The following is an 18,413-nucleotide window of genomic DNA, read 5'->3' as shown; positions in this document are numbered from 1 at the left end:
TATAGGTAAGGCTTGTGGTCAACAGCAGGCTATTAGTATTAATAGTGAAGTTTCTGGAGAGTCAAAAGTTATGCACAGATTTTGGGTCACATGGAGGTCCGTGCTCCTAACCCCTGCATTGTTCAAGGGTCACCTGTGTATATGTGCATATGTATATACATCCTGCACTCTTATAAGACCTCATATTTTCCTCTTTTTGATCACAGTGGAAGGAATTGTGGGTTAATCCATCTGTTCTCCATGTACAGATTAAATAAATTTGGCAAAGATTAAGACAAGAAAATTTAAAGCTCAGTGTCCTTATCCAAAGTACGTACACAGGTCACATATATGTCAATGCATCCTCTTAGTTGTCCTCCTTCTAATTTTTTAGGGCCAGCCCACTTGGTCGGGAACGTTCTTCACATGTCTGTGCTGATGCTCCTTAGCGTTCTCTATTGCGTGTGTCATTTCACCCTGGCTGGAGGCCTGTCAGCAGCTGCTGCCGCGATCGTGTGTGCTTCAGGAACCTCAAGCTCAAAATGCTTGCAACCGAACTGAGAAATTCTTTAAAATGTGATTATTTCCTTGTCTTTTCTGTTTAGGAAATGGCACTGTTATTTCATCCTGCAAGTCACCTTTGGCTCTTGGTCAATTATTTTCATTCCGGCTCTGAACAAATGGGACTTTCTTAGAAATGCTGTTTCTTAGGACTGTGTCTAAATTAGCTGCCTCGCTAACATTTTTCCTCCTTAGTTTGTTTTATTTGTAGCATGTTTTCCAACTGGAAAATTATTAACTTATTTGTTTGTTTGAGTCTGTGAAATCAAAAACTTTGTCTTGTTAACCTTATGTATCAGCATCATAATAAGCCGTTGTGTGTAGGAAACGCACAAGTCCTTGAGTGAAGAAGTGGACTGATAAGCTACTACTGTCTGTTCAGTAAGCACTCCAGAGAGCCAACGGGTATCAAGGACTTGCAGAGAATGTTGGTTTCTATCCTGCTTGTAAAACAATATCCATTAAAAAACTAATATCTATTGCTCATAAACAGTGGATATATGTTTAAAAATGCACTTACTATTTCAATCCCTACTTTTTCATTCTTTGACACATAGGGATATGACATTCAGTTATCCTTGGGTGTTCTCTATAGAAGTCCATAGCATGCTTGGAAATATTGATAAAAACAGCAGCACAGTGTCTGATACATAGTAACCACTTCCATAAATAGCTGTTGCATTGAACCACACCTTGGAAAATTTGTTCTCACACTAGTCTGTCATTTGATGATGCAGGGATACCTAATTTCTAGATCAGAAAAATAAGGTCTCCAATATTATTTTAGCATTTTGTAATCATTGTTTGTAAACTTGATATTCAAACTTTATGGGGTTTTTTCCTCAATTTTTTGCAAGATGGTGATGTACGTGTGAGTTATGGAGCCCTTGGCACTGCTCCCTAGAAAGGTGGGTCATACCTAAAGCCCTGGGGTGCTCGGTAGGCATTTGCAATATATGTTCTGAAGGAAAACATACAAGTGCCTTCAATAGCTTACCAACATATATACTGCTTTAACACATAAACATTCTTTATTGTGGCTTTTGAAAGAATTACAAAATGTTTCATTTTATGATATGTTTTTAGTGAAATACTTACCAACTCTTTTATGAGTCTAAATGAAGGGTTGTGAATTTTGGACAATGAGCTTTCATAAATATTCACTGAAAAACCATTAACACTTTATTCCTTGTACAGAAAATTTAATTAATTAAAAGTTAAAACAAACTTTTTCAGTGCATTCTAGTTAGATATAAAGGAGTTGATTCTGTTACATTTATTGATTATATTTTATAAAATAACATGAGCTTGTGAGTTTGCAGTCATTGTGTGTGTTGATAGCATAAAACACTGCAAAAAGGGTGTGCTAATTCCATTAGAAATTTTACATAAAACCTCAGATCAAAGATATTTTAGTAACAACTTCAAAGATATTTCACAAAAGAATTATTTCACCAAGAAATTCTACTACAAGGATGAACTGTATTTTAATGATCAAGGGAAGTTAGTTTTAATGAAGTTCACTGAAGGAAGCCCTTCAAGTTCTCCAATATGATCATATACTCTGATGATCCAACCCCAGTAGACATGCACAGACGTACATGGGGTTTTGCTAAAAAAGGCTGAAGATAGTTCTTGATTTTCCACAAGCTGTCTAATGTACAGCTAGAGATTAACTTAAAACTAAAAGGAGAACACTAATTGGGTTAAATTGGTAACAAGTGATATATATGTCATGTTTTTCAAATGCATACAATAATTTAAGACTTCTTATATATAACATTTTGAAGAATATTTAGGTTTTGATAACTTTATTTTCACAAGAAGAAATAAAGACATTTGTGAGATAAATGCTGTTTTCCTTACACAAGTACATTTAGATAAAATCCAGACTTACATGGAACAAATTCTGAATTTCATTAACCTTCATCAACAAATATAAATGTAAATTATATATTGTGAGAATTAGATATAAGGAAATTTGTCTTGGTTTCTGTGATTAGCTCAAAGTCATGTTAAACCTGTAACCTCCGATTCCCGACTTTCAATCCTAATATCTAGGTCACCCTTCTTCCCAATTCTGTGAAATATAGTCTTCCTCAAAAGAATAATAATGTATAATTAAATGGTATATTATGCATCATATATTACAAATTGTGATGCTCAGATTCTGCATTAAGACTTTCTGCTGTGACTTGAGGGTCCCCGTTTGGCCATGTGAGGGATGAAGACAGTGACAGAATCCCAAGCGAGGTACTGAATTGATGTATGTGCCATCTTGAAAACCAAAAAAGAAAAGATCAGCTTGCTGGAGGTATTTAATCAATCTTGCTGTGCATATTAAATGTGCATTCAAAGAAAAATGTGTTTTAATTACAGCTTAAATGCCTTCTGAATGCTAATATGACAAGGATTGAAGCACTTTGTTTTGCTTAGCTCGATATTTCACAGTTAGCACATTGCTTGCAATGGGATATTTAAAAAGTTATTTCAGCTGGAAAGTTTTGTAGTTTCAAGAAAGAAGAGGCAAAATAAGAAAGACAATTGGTTTCTTTATTTAACAAATAGTCCTAAAGAAACTGTAACCTCAGAAATCTCCCTATTCTAGCAAATTTGCTTGGTCAGCTCCATGCTGGGCTTTCATGGTACAACTCCTCAGCATGATGAATGCTACCTCCACCCACTTACACATGCTTTTCTGAGGGTTTTCTTTCTGGTTGTCTGCTTACAAAATCATCTTCATCAATCCAACTGTAGATATCTTAAGGGCAGGGAGATTGTTTTTCCTCCCCACTAGTGTTTGGAATAGTATATTGCATGGTCAGAGTGGTCAGTAATGATGATGACTAGACAACTGATGCTCTATCCTGTTCCCAGATGCAGGTCCAGATATATCTATGTTGTCGGGGTTGGGTAAGGAGGGTAGGATAAAATGAGGTAAAACACAATTATCTTCACCCCCAGATTAAATGGGGATGAGGGCATGTGGTCCCAGTGCTGGTAGGGAATGAGATAGTGAGAGGAGTAAGGCTAAAGCCTCAAAATATTGATAAGCTTTCGCCAATCATTTGAAATCAGTTTGGATTCATGAAAGAATACTAACTTGTACTTTTGGGTTCAATGTCATAGTTGCGTACATAGAAGACTGCCATATTTTGAGGCAATTCTATCTTTGGCAAATCAGGATTTTCCCTAGCAGGCAAGCAAAACTTTTGCAAAGATTTAGTATATAATCACTTAAAATTCCATATCTCCTTGCATGTTTTTGTGATTGAGTGTATGTGTTTGAATCCATATAGAAATAATACTTTAGAAATGTACCGATGATTGCTATAACATTAATTGTTTATGTCTTTCTATAGTTAACTATTCATGAATTGCCTTTACTGATCTTGATTACATTTAAACTATCACATAATGTTAGAATATATTTACAGTATGAATGAGTTTTCTATCATTTCTGGCCACAGCTTGGGAAAATTCTGCCAAAGTGATTTTTTTTTCTGTTTTTCTGTGGTAGAACTTACCAAAATATATTGCCCTCCCTGGCCTGAGGTTCAAAACCCATTTGGAGCTTTGGATCATCTGATAAAAGTTAATATTGTACTTCATCTGAAAGTTCAGCAGTGGTTTTTTTTTGTTTTTTTACATAAGGAAAAAAATATCAGGGAAGTGAAATAACCCCATAGTTGAACATTACACTCTCAATTAGGCAATAACTAGTGAAAGGTAGAATAAATACCACTGGTGAAACTATTCTTTTTTTTTTTTTAGGGGCAGGTCTTGGATTGTAAAATTTTATTTCTAATGAATAATGTATAATGTATAATTTACTGCTTTCACCGTGTTAGATGATTTGGGCTCTGATATGCTATCAAAATGCTATTAAAATGCATCCTGTATCTCCACCCCCAAAGCTTATAGCACCTCTGGTTTTAATTCTTACTAAGAATTGTTTTGCATAAGTTTAGTTGGAGGATACGCGGGAAAAAGTGACTGCATGTGTGAAATTTTATGTCAGAAAATATGGATATTACATTCCCAAAATAGCAATGCCTACATTCATGGGTAGAGATAAATCAAGATTGATGTAATGGAAGATACTGTATAATAAAATAGCTGATTCATGTGCAAAAATAAAAATTTTTTATCCTTAGAGTACATTTTGTGTTGAAACCGCAGCTACGTGTGGTAAACTGAGCGAGTCTCAGCGCTGTTGAAGAGACGTCTGAGCAGAGGGTGCTGCGGCCTCCTCGCCTCCAGCCCGCGGCGGCCAGCCACGGAGTCCCTCCAAACCCCCGTGCTGGTGTCGAGCCCCAGCGCCGCAGAACGTGGCAGTATTTGGAGATAGGATCTTTAACGGGGTAATCAAGGTAAAACGGAGTCAGTAGGTGGGGCCCGGACTCAATGTAGGCGCTGTGCTGGAGGAGGAGGCTTGAACGCAGCGGAGCGCAGGAAGGCTGCGGGCCAGGGAGGAAGGCCCGGCGCGGAACGACCCCGCGACGCCTGGCCTCGCTTTCCACCTGGGCAGCAGCTGCGCTTCGGGAGCCGGCGGTGGGATTTCGTCGCGCTGGCTGCAAGTGGACACGCGGGGCTTTTGCTCAAGCACTCGGCGACGGCAGCTGGAACTGAGGCGGAGGGCTGCTCGGCGTCTGTGTCGCGTGGGCTGTGACAGCCAGGGGACACGCGTGAGGGCCAGGGCGGCTCAGAGTCTGCTGGCTCCTGTAGCCAGAGGGCCGGCCCAGGGCGCACCTCAGGTTTTATTACAAGGGATTAGAGCTTAGAAAGGGTTGAATTCTTGACCCTGCCAAGTCTGCTTCTCCAAAGCCAGGGCCCCACTGCGAAGAAATCAGACGCTGAGATCTGTTACTGGGACGGTGCACTAATATACCGACTCACCAGAGTGTCCCAAACCTTCGGTGTCTGCAGAAAGGAATGACCAGCTCCTCCTTCTTAAAATCAGGGCTCCCACCTTGCTTGAAGACGATGCACAGGTTTCCAGGTTGCAACACACCACATGGCAATGTAGGCTCTACCTCTACCTTCTAACGCAGCCAGCAGACCGGTGACCTGGGCCCACTGAGGAGTCCTAGGCCAGCGGCAGTAGGAAAGGGGCCTCTACCCCTAAAGGAGCCTGGGTCTTAGCTGCCACGCACATGGGTGAATGCAGACCAACTGGTTCCTGGAGGCACTGGGGCGAGGAGTGCCAAACATAAGGTTGGTTAAGGGAGAGCAGGTGGTGTTTCCATGATACAGAATCTGACACCTGGCAAGGGCCCCATGTGATGACAGTATGTTTGAGAATGGTTCTTGAAAGCAACAATGGCCCATAAAAAGTATAATAGATATTCCAGAATTGTTGCAAAAGGTAGTTGAGGAACGGGTCAAAGAACCTCAGAGCAATGTCCATGCTAGCATGGGCATCTCACCTAGGGACATAAAACCCAGCTGGCCATGTTTCACAGGGAATATTCTGTTTTCCAAAAATGAGAAGGAATACCGTACTATAGAGGAATACTGGTCTCATTGAGAAACTCAGTGGGGATGTTTCCCCACAGTTCAGGACTGAGAACTGGAAGTGTTCTTGCAGACTAGGAATTGCTAATCGCCAGGGGAATGACAAACTGCCTCAGAAGAGACTGGGGTCAACTCAGTCTCCAGAACCTGCACCAAGTGCCATGAGTGGTAAGGTCAGAGCAGCCGTAGGCATGGCGATGGCTTATAGGATGCGGCGTTCTCAGGGCTAAGACAGCAAACAGTCTCAAGAGCATTGCTTAATTCATATGACAAAAATAAAGTCAAGGATTTTGAGGTCAGTTTCATCAATAAATATTCATGGTCTCTAGCCTGGTTTCTGAATCTGCAGCAGTTCTCAGACCCAGAGCTCATGGACTGAAGGAAGGCCGAGTCCCATAAGGAAGGCTCCAGCAACACCATGAGCAGTGTGTCTGGCAATCACCGCCCTAGTTCTTCCCCGGTGGGACCTAAAGGACACTCATGCACTGTGGAATGGGTACACATAGACACTTTGAGGATTTCTAAACAAAAGGACTATGTGGAAATTGATTTTCAGGGATCATAAATGTCATTGTGACATCTTGTTAGAGTGGAGTGTGTAGGACCCAGATCACTGGTGGACCCCTGGCCCAGGTCTGGCTCACATGTATTCTCTCAGCTGGGCCCAGTGGCCGCTTCCCTGGTCCCCAGTGTAACATTCAAATGGACACAGTCCATGGCAATTGCCTGTGGTGCTGTAGGAGTGGCTACTGTGGGAAAGGCCTGGTGGAAGCTTCTAAACTTCTCTGCAGCAGGCACCCCCTGCCCCACCACACCATAGCCCAGGTAGGAAATTTTTAAAAAGTTGCATCCTGGGAGAAATGGCTAATATTGGTGCCGCTTTTTAGGAGATACACTATGCATGAGTGGTGGTTGCCATTTAATTTAACTACCTGTCTCCTATAAAAAACCAGCTAGATCCTATGGATGGTGGTAGACTTCCAAAGAGTCCTTGGTTGGAGAGAAGTCTGGAGAAAGTCAGGCACATGCTTCCAGGAGTTTCCTCTAAGTGACGTCACATGAGACACACTTAATTCTCTAGCCAAGTTGTGTGACACGTTCAGAGTGCTACCAATCAGGAAGAGCACCTGAGGCTTACCGTCCATGGTTCACACTGAGGGTCAATCGATTGCGTTGGCACACAGCACCTGCCTGTCGTGCCTCCGTCACTGAAGCACCAGACACCATCGATCCCATTGTTGGTATAAACTATCTACACATCGGCACCATGTGGCTCCAGGCCCCGTGAAGGTGAAAACACTCCTATGAGACATAACATGCCCATGGAAGCTTCTAGAGTCCTGTTTGGCAAATCTTGCTTAGCAGAGCACAGTTCTCTGTTTCCTATTGATCTGTATGGATCCACTGTTCTCCCATTACATTGTTTCCTGGTTCTAGATGCAATTGGTTTCTGTTGTGCACAACCATGATAGTTGACTGGTGGACTATATACAACTCAGAGAAATATAAAATTTAAATAAATAGTTGAATTATGTTTTGGAATCTTAATGGATTTCAAATAAAGTTAGATTTTTTTATTCCCATTTTATATACCACTTGCAGGGTACCAGAGATATTCAATGACTAATTGGTAGTAATTTTGTCCACAACAATTATGAAATAAAACAATGTTTTAACATAAGTTGTTTTATCATTTTATCATTTTAGAGCACCTGCTGTACATATTCATTTGTGGCATTAGTTGTTAGAGGAGACGTCACTCCTATGTCTGATATGGCACATTTATTGGTTTGGATACTATGACATATTTAAAATTCATGGCATCTTGCATGCATACTCACTTTATTACTGCAGATTAGAATAAGAGATAGCTAGTTCTTCCAGGACAGTCAGACATTGGTCTTCTTATCCTACACACTTAGCCAATTATCTGTGAAAACACAGGGTAATGGTGAGTTATCGGCAAGCTAAATCACTGGTTTGGCTGTGAATCCCAGGCTCCAGAAAACAGCAATCTGATACCTATTTACTACTGCATCCGATGTCAATAGAGTTAGAGTAATAGTATCTTATATGTGATAAATATATCATCATTCAGAAAGGTTGCAGTTGACTAATTAGAACTTACTCTTTCTTAAACTTGTCTCCACCCTTTAGGAGGCTTCAGTCAGGAACATCTTGCAACTCGTCTAAGCAGAAATATGTGGACGATGGCTTTGCCCTTTCTGCCAATCATCTGTGTGTGATCTGAGTTGGACAGTCATGCTCTTTTTACTGTGACTGGAGAAATGTTAGTACCACTTAATTCTAGGACACAAGACTTACTGAAAATGCAATTGTGATTCATTTTAGTACTTAAATATTGAAAAATATGAATAGATAATCAGGTAAAAATTAGTCTAATTATGTCAGTTATGGCATACAAATCAGAGCCCTGTTATGACATTTTAATTAGTAGTTGAGGATATAATCCTCATTACTATGTACTAAAGCAATGCACTTTTTATTACATTTTAGAACCTAAACTACTATATCTGTCAGATTTTATGTTGGGCATTGCTGAAAGCAAAATGAATAGTGTTGTCTCTACCTTTGAGCAGCTTCACAATCTAATGTGTGAAAGAAATAAATCACCCAATAAATGCAACAAGTATTACAATTGAAAGATTCACAAAGTAGAGTCAGGTGAGAATGGTACCTGAAAACTGAGACACTGGAGCCAGGAGGGGTGTGGTGTGGTGGGTAGGGGTGGTGTGGAGGAGAAAGAACACTCAGCATGAGCCTGAAAACCAACATGCAACTGAGACATGAAGAAATCTCATGCTAAGAAAGCCAACAGACCTGCAGTTGTGGCAGAATGCATAAGAGATAGTAAAATTTATGGAGTTCAACCAAGACTTGGTAATAATCACATTAAGGGCGATCAGAAAATGAAAGAATTATATGGGAAAAGGCAGAAATAAAGCTATAAAATTAGAATAGTTGAATGTAGAGAAAAACTAATGAGAGATACTAAAAGAAAAGTCACTGAGCTAAATAAAAACAGTACACAAGATAAACTTTAGGTTGAGCATTGTTAAAGGAAGAAGTACTAAATTGGAAGAAATGCTGTGGTATTCATTCAGAATGCAGTATAAATAAAATTTAACTCTACCTATCTAAATTTATATTGAAGTTTTAAAATTCACATACACATATATGTGGTTGAGACATGAACATTATGTAGGAAGACCGCAGCACCTGTCTGACGGGAGACCCAGAAGTAGAGGCCGAGGAGGAGGGTGGTAAATTACGTTGCCATCCAGCAAATGCTCAGCCCAGCACCCCTCCAGCCCTCCTTGGGGCAGTGCGCATCCCTGCTCCGTTAGTGCTGGTGTATGAGTAGCATTAGTGCTGATGAAAGACAAAGCAAAGATCCACTCGGAAGATACTATAATTATGACATTTTTGTGCATCTATCACAAAGCTTCAAAATATATAAAACAAAAATTGATAGAGTTAGATGATATAATTTATACCAGAAACTGTAGATCAAGCAATAACTCATGGGTAAGTATAGGGAATATTTATTTAACAAAATCAAGTAATACAATCAAGTGGACACATGTAAAATATTTATTATTCCCAAATGCACAGAAAACCATTTCCATGAGATATTTCAAAGAATGAGTAAATATCAGTCATTCTTTCAAGACAATGTAATGGATTTAGAGATTATTAGTTAAAAGATAGCTTTCAAAATTTTATACTTTTGGAGAAAAGAAAGCATTCCTAAATAATTAAAACTTCCAAGAAATGTCCTAATGACAGTTACAAAATATTTAAAAATAAATGGCAATAAGAATAATTCTGAAGTAAGTTAAAGGAAGAAGAATTAAAAAAGACAGAAAATAAATACAAAACTAAGAAACAAAAGAAAGGATCAAACAGGTTTTGAAAAACTACTTTAATAGAGAAACCTGTAGCAAAACTAATTTTAAAGAAGAAGGAGAGAGAGAAGAGGCAGAAGCAAATGATACTAGCAACATAAAGGAATGATAACCAGATAGAGTAAATATTTGTTTATTTGTCCGATTTGGGGTTTTTTAAATTGTATATATTTAAGGTATACAACATGACATTTTGATATACCCATACATGGTGGAATGATTACCACACTCCAGCAAATTAACATACCTATCTCAAACAGTTATTTTATTTTTTAATTTTATTTTTAGTGTGGTAAGAGCACCTGAAATCTACTCTCTTAGAAAATTTTCACCATTCAACACAATAGTATTACCTGTAGTCTGCATGCTGCACATGAGATCTCCTCCCCTCTCATCCTACATAATTGCAACTTTGTACTCTTTGGTGGGTGTGTCCCCACGCCCCGCCCCCACCGCCTCTGTAATGATGCTTCTGCTCTCTGTTGCTCACATATTTGAGTTGTTTAGATCCCACATATCAGTGGGATCATGCAGTCTAGAGAAACAGTTTAAAAGAACCATAATGTCATAATACAATGAGTATTTTAAATACATTTGAAAATGTAGCTGACATGAATAATTAATTTTATAGCAGTGCACATATTACCAAAATTGTGTTAAGAAAGAATGCACAGCTGGCAAAACCAGTAGCCACCAAACAACTGAAACAGAGACTGAAATGGTCACCACTCAGGGTAAAGTGTTAGCCAGAGCCGGTGGAGTCTGTGGGAGGGCAAAGCAATCCATATACCAAACATTACTATGCTAGAATAAAACTTAGTTTTGGGGTCAATAAATAATACCGATACAATGTCATGAATTTCCCCTCATCATGAGGGGAAATGAGTTCCACCTGTCTTTTGTCATTCCACCTTCAATTTCTAAGTCACTCTCCATCTGCCCGTCAAATTCTACTGCATTCGAGCCGTTTCCAGGAAGCGTCCGTGTTCCAGAGTTCCTGCGAGCATGCGACTCTCCTTGCTTCGCCGTGTCTGCGAGTGCCTGCCACCTCCCGGTAGACTGCAGGTGGCCCCTACTCGCCCAGCCGGGGCCTTTGGTAGAGTGTGTGATCCTATCCCTCAGCCGCGGAGATACCTGGGTATCAGCTCCCTCCCTGTAGTAATTAGAACTGTTAAGTTGTGACATGAAAGAAAGTGAGTTCCAAATAGCATCTGCCACGCCAGACGGCACCCACTGGCTGCCCTAGCCTGGCTGTGGCCTCCTCATCTCAAGTTACAGCAGCTCGGGCCAGCCAGCCTGGGGCTTCTGCATATAAGGTGTGCTCAGGGTCCCAGACCACTGCCACAGTCATTGCAGACTGCCTCTGGCTGGGCCCGCTTGGGTGATACAGACTCTTTCAGATCAGTAAGAATTGGTGCTTTCAAAGTGTGTATTTTCTGAAGAAACTTTAGACCTGTTTATTTTAAAAGAGCAAACTGGAGAAAACAAATAGGTGAGTGATTGACTATATCATGACTGTGCTAACATTTTCACTGACCTTTTAGGTTTGGTTTAGTTGGAATAATAAGTTCCATGCTTTGTTTGTAGTGGGCATAGAGTTTTTCTTTGTTTTCCAACTAAATACATTAGTTGATCACATTTTTTTGTTTATTATATTATGTTTGATTGCAATATTGTATAAACTTTTAAATTCCTTTATCAGTATTTATTACATGATAAATGATGTTGCTTTGCAATATGTGCATGGAAAAGGAAAACAAAGCCCGTGTTGTTAATATCAAAGTCTCTTTTCTCAGACGGCTGCTCAGGCCTTGCAGGCACCGTGTCACGAGTAAAGCCATGGCGTCCGTACCTTCCATCGGTTGCCTTCTGGCCAAAAATCAGTATTATCGCAGTAAGTTGCTGCATCAGTGGGGACTATCCCTAGATAATATGATTTGAGGTGATGTTTGGGGACTTTCTTGACCTATGTGTCATGTCATGTTCAGAACTTAAGGCAGACACTGACAACTCTGCAGGCCAGGGAGGACACAGGACAGCAGCTGTTGGCTCAGCCCGCTGCTCCAGCTCTGTGATGTCAATGGGCCGTTAACACACGAAAATAGGCTAGTGTTTCCTAGTTATATTTTAACTTAATGTATCTTGCATTTCACAGGATACTTTAAAAACAGATATTTTACATAAATAAAATGTTATTCAATTCCTTAGAAAAAAAGGGATAGCAAGATTCTGCTTTAAAGATTTTATCATTTTCATTTTCTACTGTGGATAATAAGTCAGCATTTATCTGGCCAGTTTTATTTTTATTAATTTGTCCATCAGTGCATGTTTATAGCTGAATATAAAATTATAGCTTCTTAAATAAGATTAAATATTTCATAAAATAAAATGAGCATTTCAGAACCAAATTAGCATTTATTGAAGGTACCCATGCCAATAAAATGTAAAAAACTCTCATTTTAAGGGTTGTTTGTAGCAGTTAGAAACATCTGTTTATTTATTCTTCTTACAAAAACTTTTAAAATGCCCATTTACTTGGTGTTTTATCAACAGAAATTATTTGTATTCTGGTTTTAAAAGACATAGGCTTAAAATACAAGTCTGAAAAGACAAATGAAGTGTTTTATTCTTATAAAATAATTCCTTAATTTCTAAATTTGGTAACTTTTATAGAATTTTGAATATCTACATATGTAATATTTCTAATATAGGACAATAATATCCATTCTTGATTCTGCACTAAGTTTTTGAATTTGATATTTATAATATATTTTAAATTGTCCATATTTATCTCTGGGGAGAGAAAGAGAGAGAGCTGTCCATGATGGAAATGAATATACCTTATTAGCAGAAAATGCAGTATTACTTATTATAGAAGATTGTTAGTGATTGATGATTTGATTGATTTTTCAATTCATGAATTCGCAGGCCAGCAGTAAATGACTTCAAACCAAGCTGCGTGAGAGGTTGCATACAAATGATGTGTGTGTGCTTGTTTGTTTGCCAGTTACTCATTTGTTTATTATCTTTTGTTTCCTGCAGAATCCAGTGTTTCTTCTGTGACTTCTCTAACTGGCTCTGATTCTGTTAACTTCGTAGATGAGGACAAATCCCAGCAAGGTACCTAGTTTATTTCTTATCCGTGTTACTCTTATTATTTCTCTTTGTTTTTACTCTCTTGAATTTTTTTGATAGAGGAGTATTGTGAATTTTATTTGATAGGGTTACCAGAAGTGGCAGAATCCACCTGGTGGTTTAAGTCCTTTTTCCACTCAGAACCTGTGCTTTCCAATGTGAGAATGAAAGGGCTGTCTGCTAGTGGGTAAGTGTCCGCCCTTTCCGATGAGGACGTTTCTTACTTGGCGAATGGCACAATGCATGTAATAATTGCTATGTTACCCAATCATGATGACAGGCAGTTAGTTGTCCCTTGAGGGTGACGAGGCTTTGAATTGAAACACACCCTGAGATGGGTGTCCCTCATTCTGTTCAACCAGCAGTGACGGCGTGGTGCTCTTTCTAACTCCATCACTGAATGTGATTGGAGAGTCGTCTTTGTGTCACTGTGTGGCAAGGAATGGATTGGGATTCACAGAAAGGTACGGAATTTGTTTTTCCAACACTTTCAGGAAAAGAATAACGAATGTCCAGCTGCTGTCATAGATTAAAACTGGTGTAGTCCCATGGCTGGTTTCCATTAGCTTCTGTGCTGTGCCAATCACTAGGTAGAGTGAATGGGTGGGTTTGGTATAGCTATTCCCATGCATTTGAACTCTAATACACTGAACAGCATAGTTATCCTAATATTTTTCGATATTATTATTAGAACTCATTTCATTTTTTAGACACTTTAATGACTAGCTACTAAACGGAATAGGAAGAATACATAAAAATGGAGTTTATGGATTCTGAAGTTAAAACGATGGTTTTGATGAATTTTCCACCTAAGATAAATTTAAAATAGAATCAATATTTTAAAGAAAAATGTAAGGCTAATTGTTAAAAATATATTTTCTTTATCAAATTTATTGATTTTAATTATGCAGATAGGTTTTTAAAATTTTATTTATCCACTTTACTTGACTGTGAAGACAACCTAAATTACAATAAGAATTTTATATTACTTACATTAATACATTAATCATCTTCATATTGCCATTCAGTGAACATGTTGGTAATAGTTGACTATTTCACACAGCAGTACTAGTTGATTCCGACGATCAAGATATTCTATCTGCTGCAGTGCCACGTAGGTGACCCTCTATCTGCCAGCACTCCAGCTATTCCAGAGGACTCTTCTCCATCGTAAGAAGACAAAAACTTGGCTGAGATCTCACCTATGAGACAAGATCACAGCAGCCACCAATATAGCAAAAGTTTATGCATTTTCCACAACATTAAGACCATCATTGCAAGTGGCAGTGGCTATTTAAAAAGCAAGCCTTTAGAAACATGTAACTTTTCAAAGTAATGAGAGCCTTCAAGTGCAGTGATTTATATAAAGTAGCCCCGTCATTATGTTTATTAAAAATTTTAAATTAGACTATTTGACTGTTTTTATTTTTATTCTTTTTTTTTTTTTTTTTTTTTGACAGTCTCACTCTGTTGCCCTAGCTAGGGTACAGTAGCCTGATCATGGCTCACTACAACCTCAAACTCCTGGGCTCATGTGATCCTCTTGCCTTAGCCTCTGGAGTAGTTGGGACAATAGGCCTGCACCACCATGGCCAGCTAATTGTTTCCGTTTTTCGTAGAGATGGGGTTTTGCTCTTGCTCAGGCTGGTCTTGATTTCTTGACCTCAAGCAATCCTCCCACCTCAGCCTCCCAGAGTTTACCAGGATTACAGGCATGAACCACCATACTTAGCATAGACTTTTTAAATGTCTGTTGAATGATTTATTATGCCTTAAAACTGAAGCATCAATGCTTCATATAATGATTAAAAGAACACTGGATTCATAAGTACAGAAAAGAGTTGCAAAAATTGCATTTTTAATTGTAAAATTTGGAATTAGCAAACATATCCTTAAGTATATTACCTGCTGAATATAGTATTGTACATCTAACCAATTTATGATTCTGTAGAATTTTAAATTCCTGATTTTAAATAATATTTTACAAGATGGAAAATTATTATAATATAATATAAATGAAAAAAGCAGGATAACGTACTATATATGGTGTGATGTCAGTTGTACATATGCATAAGAATAAATTAAAGAAACCACACAAAAATAGTAAAAGTTGCTATTTCTAGAGATGGGATTATGGGTGATTATCATTTTTTTTCTTTATACATTTTTCTGTATCTTCAAATGTTCTAACATGACAAGTTTTTGCCTATAAGTAGAAAATAATAAATTTTAATATAAAAGAAACACTGGAATAAAGTTCTCAAGGTGTATATTCCCTACACTGAATAGATTATTCCATATTTTCCTCAAAACTGGGTAGATAAAACCTAATGAATTTTATTTGCTTGCAAATATTAATATTTTTCAATGTACAATGTGAGGAGTAGATATTAAGGGCACTGCACTCACTTAAAAGTAGATATCACTGCAGTCCTGTGGTTAATGTTGCCTTAAACATCCAGTAAAGCCCACATGGTTGTTTGATAGTAAAACTGCCTTCTTATCCAACTGCATAGCCACAACAAAGCACTGAGAATGACTATTCCCAGTAAAAATGCAACTGTCCAATTGCTTACTCTTTTCAAATGGGAAAAGCATTCCTTCAACTTTGTGTTCCTCTGTCATTTAACTGTCAATGAAAAAACTCAGTTATCACTTTGGCCCATATTGTTGCTTACATATTACTGCTTTCTAGGTTGTTTCCTGTATGAATCCTTTTCATATGTTTTTAAAGACTGATTCAATTTTGGGGACATATATTTCATTTGGCTTTAGTCTAAAATTAAGTCATGTGATTATAGACTAATTTTTTTAGGTGAGATAAAAATATTGTGAAACAAAATGGTAAATTATGGGAGGTCTGTTTTTACTTTAATATCATCAACAAATTCCATTTTGCTTAACCACTTGGTATATGTGTGAACAGATTGCTTATTTAGGTTATTTGATGAATTTCCTGAAAAAGTCTATCAAGTTGTTATACTTTGTTTATTCAGAAAGATACCATTTGTTTAATTATTTTTATTAATCTATTTTTTTGGCCTATGTGTTTGTAGCATTTTGAATGTGTCAAAAATTATAGCTTTTATATCAGTTTAGACTGGGTGTTGATGTTTTGGAAAATTATTATGGTTTTAAGTAGTTGAAAGCAATCTTAAGTAAAAAGAACAAACTGGGAGGTATCAATCTACCAAACTTCAAGCTGTACTACAAGACTATAGTAGTAACTAAAACAGTATGGAAGTGGCCCATGAACAGAGACATAGACCTTTGGAACAGGACTGACAATCAAGAGATGAAACCATCTCTATATGGTAAGCTAATCTTTGACAAACCAGACAAAAATATACACTGGGGAAAAGAATATCCTTTCAATAAATGGTGCTGGCAAAACTGAATAGCTACACGCAGAGGATTGAAACTGGATCCCCACCTCTCACCTCTTACGAAAATCAATTCAAGAAGGATAACAGACTTAAACCTAAGGCATGAAACCTTAAGAATCCTAGAAGAAGATGTAGGGAAGACCCTTTCAGACACTGGCCTAGGCAAAGAATTTTTTAATAAGACCCCCAAAGCAATCACAACAGCAACAAAAGTAAATAAATGGGACTTGATCAAATTAAAAAGCTTTTGCACAGCCAAGGAAACTATCATTAGAGTGAATAGACAGCCTACAGAATAGGAGAATTTTACTTAATATTTTAAATCAAACATACCATAATCATATATAGTTATTTAGAACTTTAGAATTGTTACACACACACACACACACACACACACACACACACACACACACAAAAGTGTGAGGATGGATGGATAGATAGCTAATCCTGAAAAAATATAAGAAATCTCTCTGGAAAGTAATGTTAAAATGAACTGATAAAATTATTAAAAAATTGAAAGAATTCCTGAATGCTATTCCAGAGTTTCTACAGAATTAGGATGATAGAAATAAATAAAAAGAAAATATATATTTTGGTTAATTCTAGCAAATTTCTTCTGATTTATAAGAATACACACCGGTGCTGTCTTTAAGAAGTACCTCGCAAGTAGATCTCAGCATAAGTGTGTTGTTTTAGTTAAAATATCTCCTGCCTGCCCTTGTTGTCTATTGAGTAGACAATAGTGAAGGCCTAATGTTAGGGAGGTGCCATCAATCCAGATGTCTTGAGATGCAGTGCGACCATTCTAATCTGACAATATGAAATATTATTTGACTTCAAGTGGATATCTGTGTTAAGTGCTGCAAGATTTTGACATTTACACTCAGGTTCTTTGAACTTATATGTTAGGGTTTCATTAGTGTTTTTGGAGATAAGGTTTTGATAGTAGGTTTCAAGTTATTTACCCCATATCCTCTAAAGATAAAACCACCACTGCCAGTCTATTAATTCTCACTAGAGTAAAACCTTCTTGAGCTGGAACTTAGGCCTACACCATATGTAAAATTTCAGGTAGTAGGAAACAAAAATGAAGACTTGCATTTGGTTACTAAAGAATGGTGATAGCTAAAATTATTTCCAAGAGTGAAAGTCAGGTTAAATGGAATAGAGTTAAATAAAGAGTCATGATTTATCCAAGCTCTGTATGAAATCTCTGACTTAGTACGTCACAGCCAAGCTCACGGTCTTTATACTTCATGGTATCTCCTTGTGGCATCTTCTGTCTCAGATAATGATAACACCCTTTATCAGCTCAAGCAAGTGGCAAGTTGTCCTTGATGTCTTCGCTCATGTCCAGTCCAACACCAAGTCCTTTCAATTTTATTTTAATGTTTCTGGCATCTATCTACTTATTTTCTTTCCCACTAGCACTACCTGAATTCAAACTTCCATCATTTCTCTTCTGGAATATCACCATGACCTTTTAATTGATCTACCAACACCATTTTTATCTCTCTTCAATATAATGCCCTCTATGAAGTGGCCATATTCGTCTTTACAACTTATAATAATTCATAATAGTATAATACTCCCCTATGAATATGCACACTCACACTTTCACATTCAAACCCACAGCTGCAATTGCTCCGCTTACACTCAGGGTAAAGTCACAGCTCTTGCCACCCTTCCTCAGTCCAGCCCTGCTCATCTCTGGCATCTGTGCCCTCCTGCTCCCCACAGCTTCCTGCGTTCCAGCTACATCAGCCTTTTCTCAGTCTCTCCTATATGCCATCTTCCCTGTTGCCATAGGATCTTTCTATACCCTCAGCTTAGAATCTCCTCACTTAATGTCTTCTCAACCTTTAAAACTTAGCTCAAAAGTTACTTCCTCAGATAAACCTTCTCA

At 38.0% G+C, this 18,413-nt stretch overlaps 1 protein-coding gene across 7 annotated transcripts; it reads left to right on the top strand.

Annotated features, from left to right (window-relative positions):
- Nucleotides 1–11,268: 11,268 nt before the first annotated feature.
- PPDPFL (pancreatic progenitor cell differentiation and proliferation factor like) lies at nucleotides 11,269–14,529 on the top strand. Of its 7 annotated transcripts, none has more exons than XM_012790037.3 (6): nucleotides 11,269–11,478; nucleotides 11,783–11,880; nucleotides 13,029–13,106; nucleotides 13,182–13,308; nucleotides 13,487–13,585; nucleotides 14,185–14,529. In XM_012790037.3, the coding sequence occupies exons 2-6, from the start codon at nucleotides 11,826–11,828 to the stop codon at nucleotides 14,195–14,197; spliced, it is 372 nt and encodes a 123-aa protein (XP_012645491.1). In that variant the 5' UTR covers nucleotides 11,269–11,478; nucleotides 11,783–11,825; the 3' UTR covers nucleotides 14,198–14,529. The 7 variants fall into 7 exon arrangements, with proteins under 7 accessions (XP_012645491.1, XP_012645492.1, XP_020144343.1 ...); XM_012790038.3 differs by having other exon boundaries at nucleotides 11,272–11,478; nucleotides 13,484–13,585; nucleotides 14,188–14,529; XM_012790036.3 differs by having other exon boundaries at nucleotides 11,277–11,478; nucleotides 13,484–13,585.
- Nucleotides 14,530–18,413: the final 3,884 nt, after the last annotated feature.

Source organism: Microcebus murinus, chromosome 7 (genome assembly GCF_040939455.1).
Source record: "Microcebus murinus isolate Inina chromosome 7, M.murinus_Inina_mat1.0, whole genome shotgun sequence".
Lineage (NCBI taxonomy): Eukaryota > Metazoa > Chordata > Mammalia > Primates > Cheirogaleidae > Microcebus > Microcebus murinus.
Note: the sequence above shows the minus strand (reverse complement) of the source record. Positions and strands in the feature narration are given on the sequence as shown.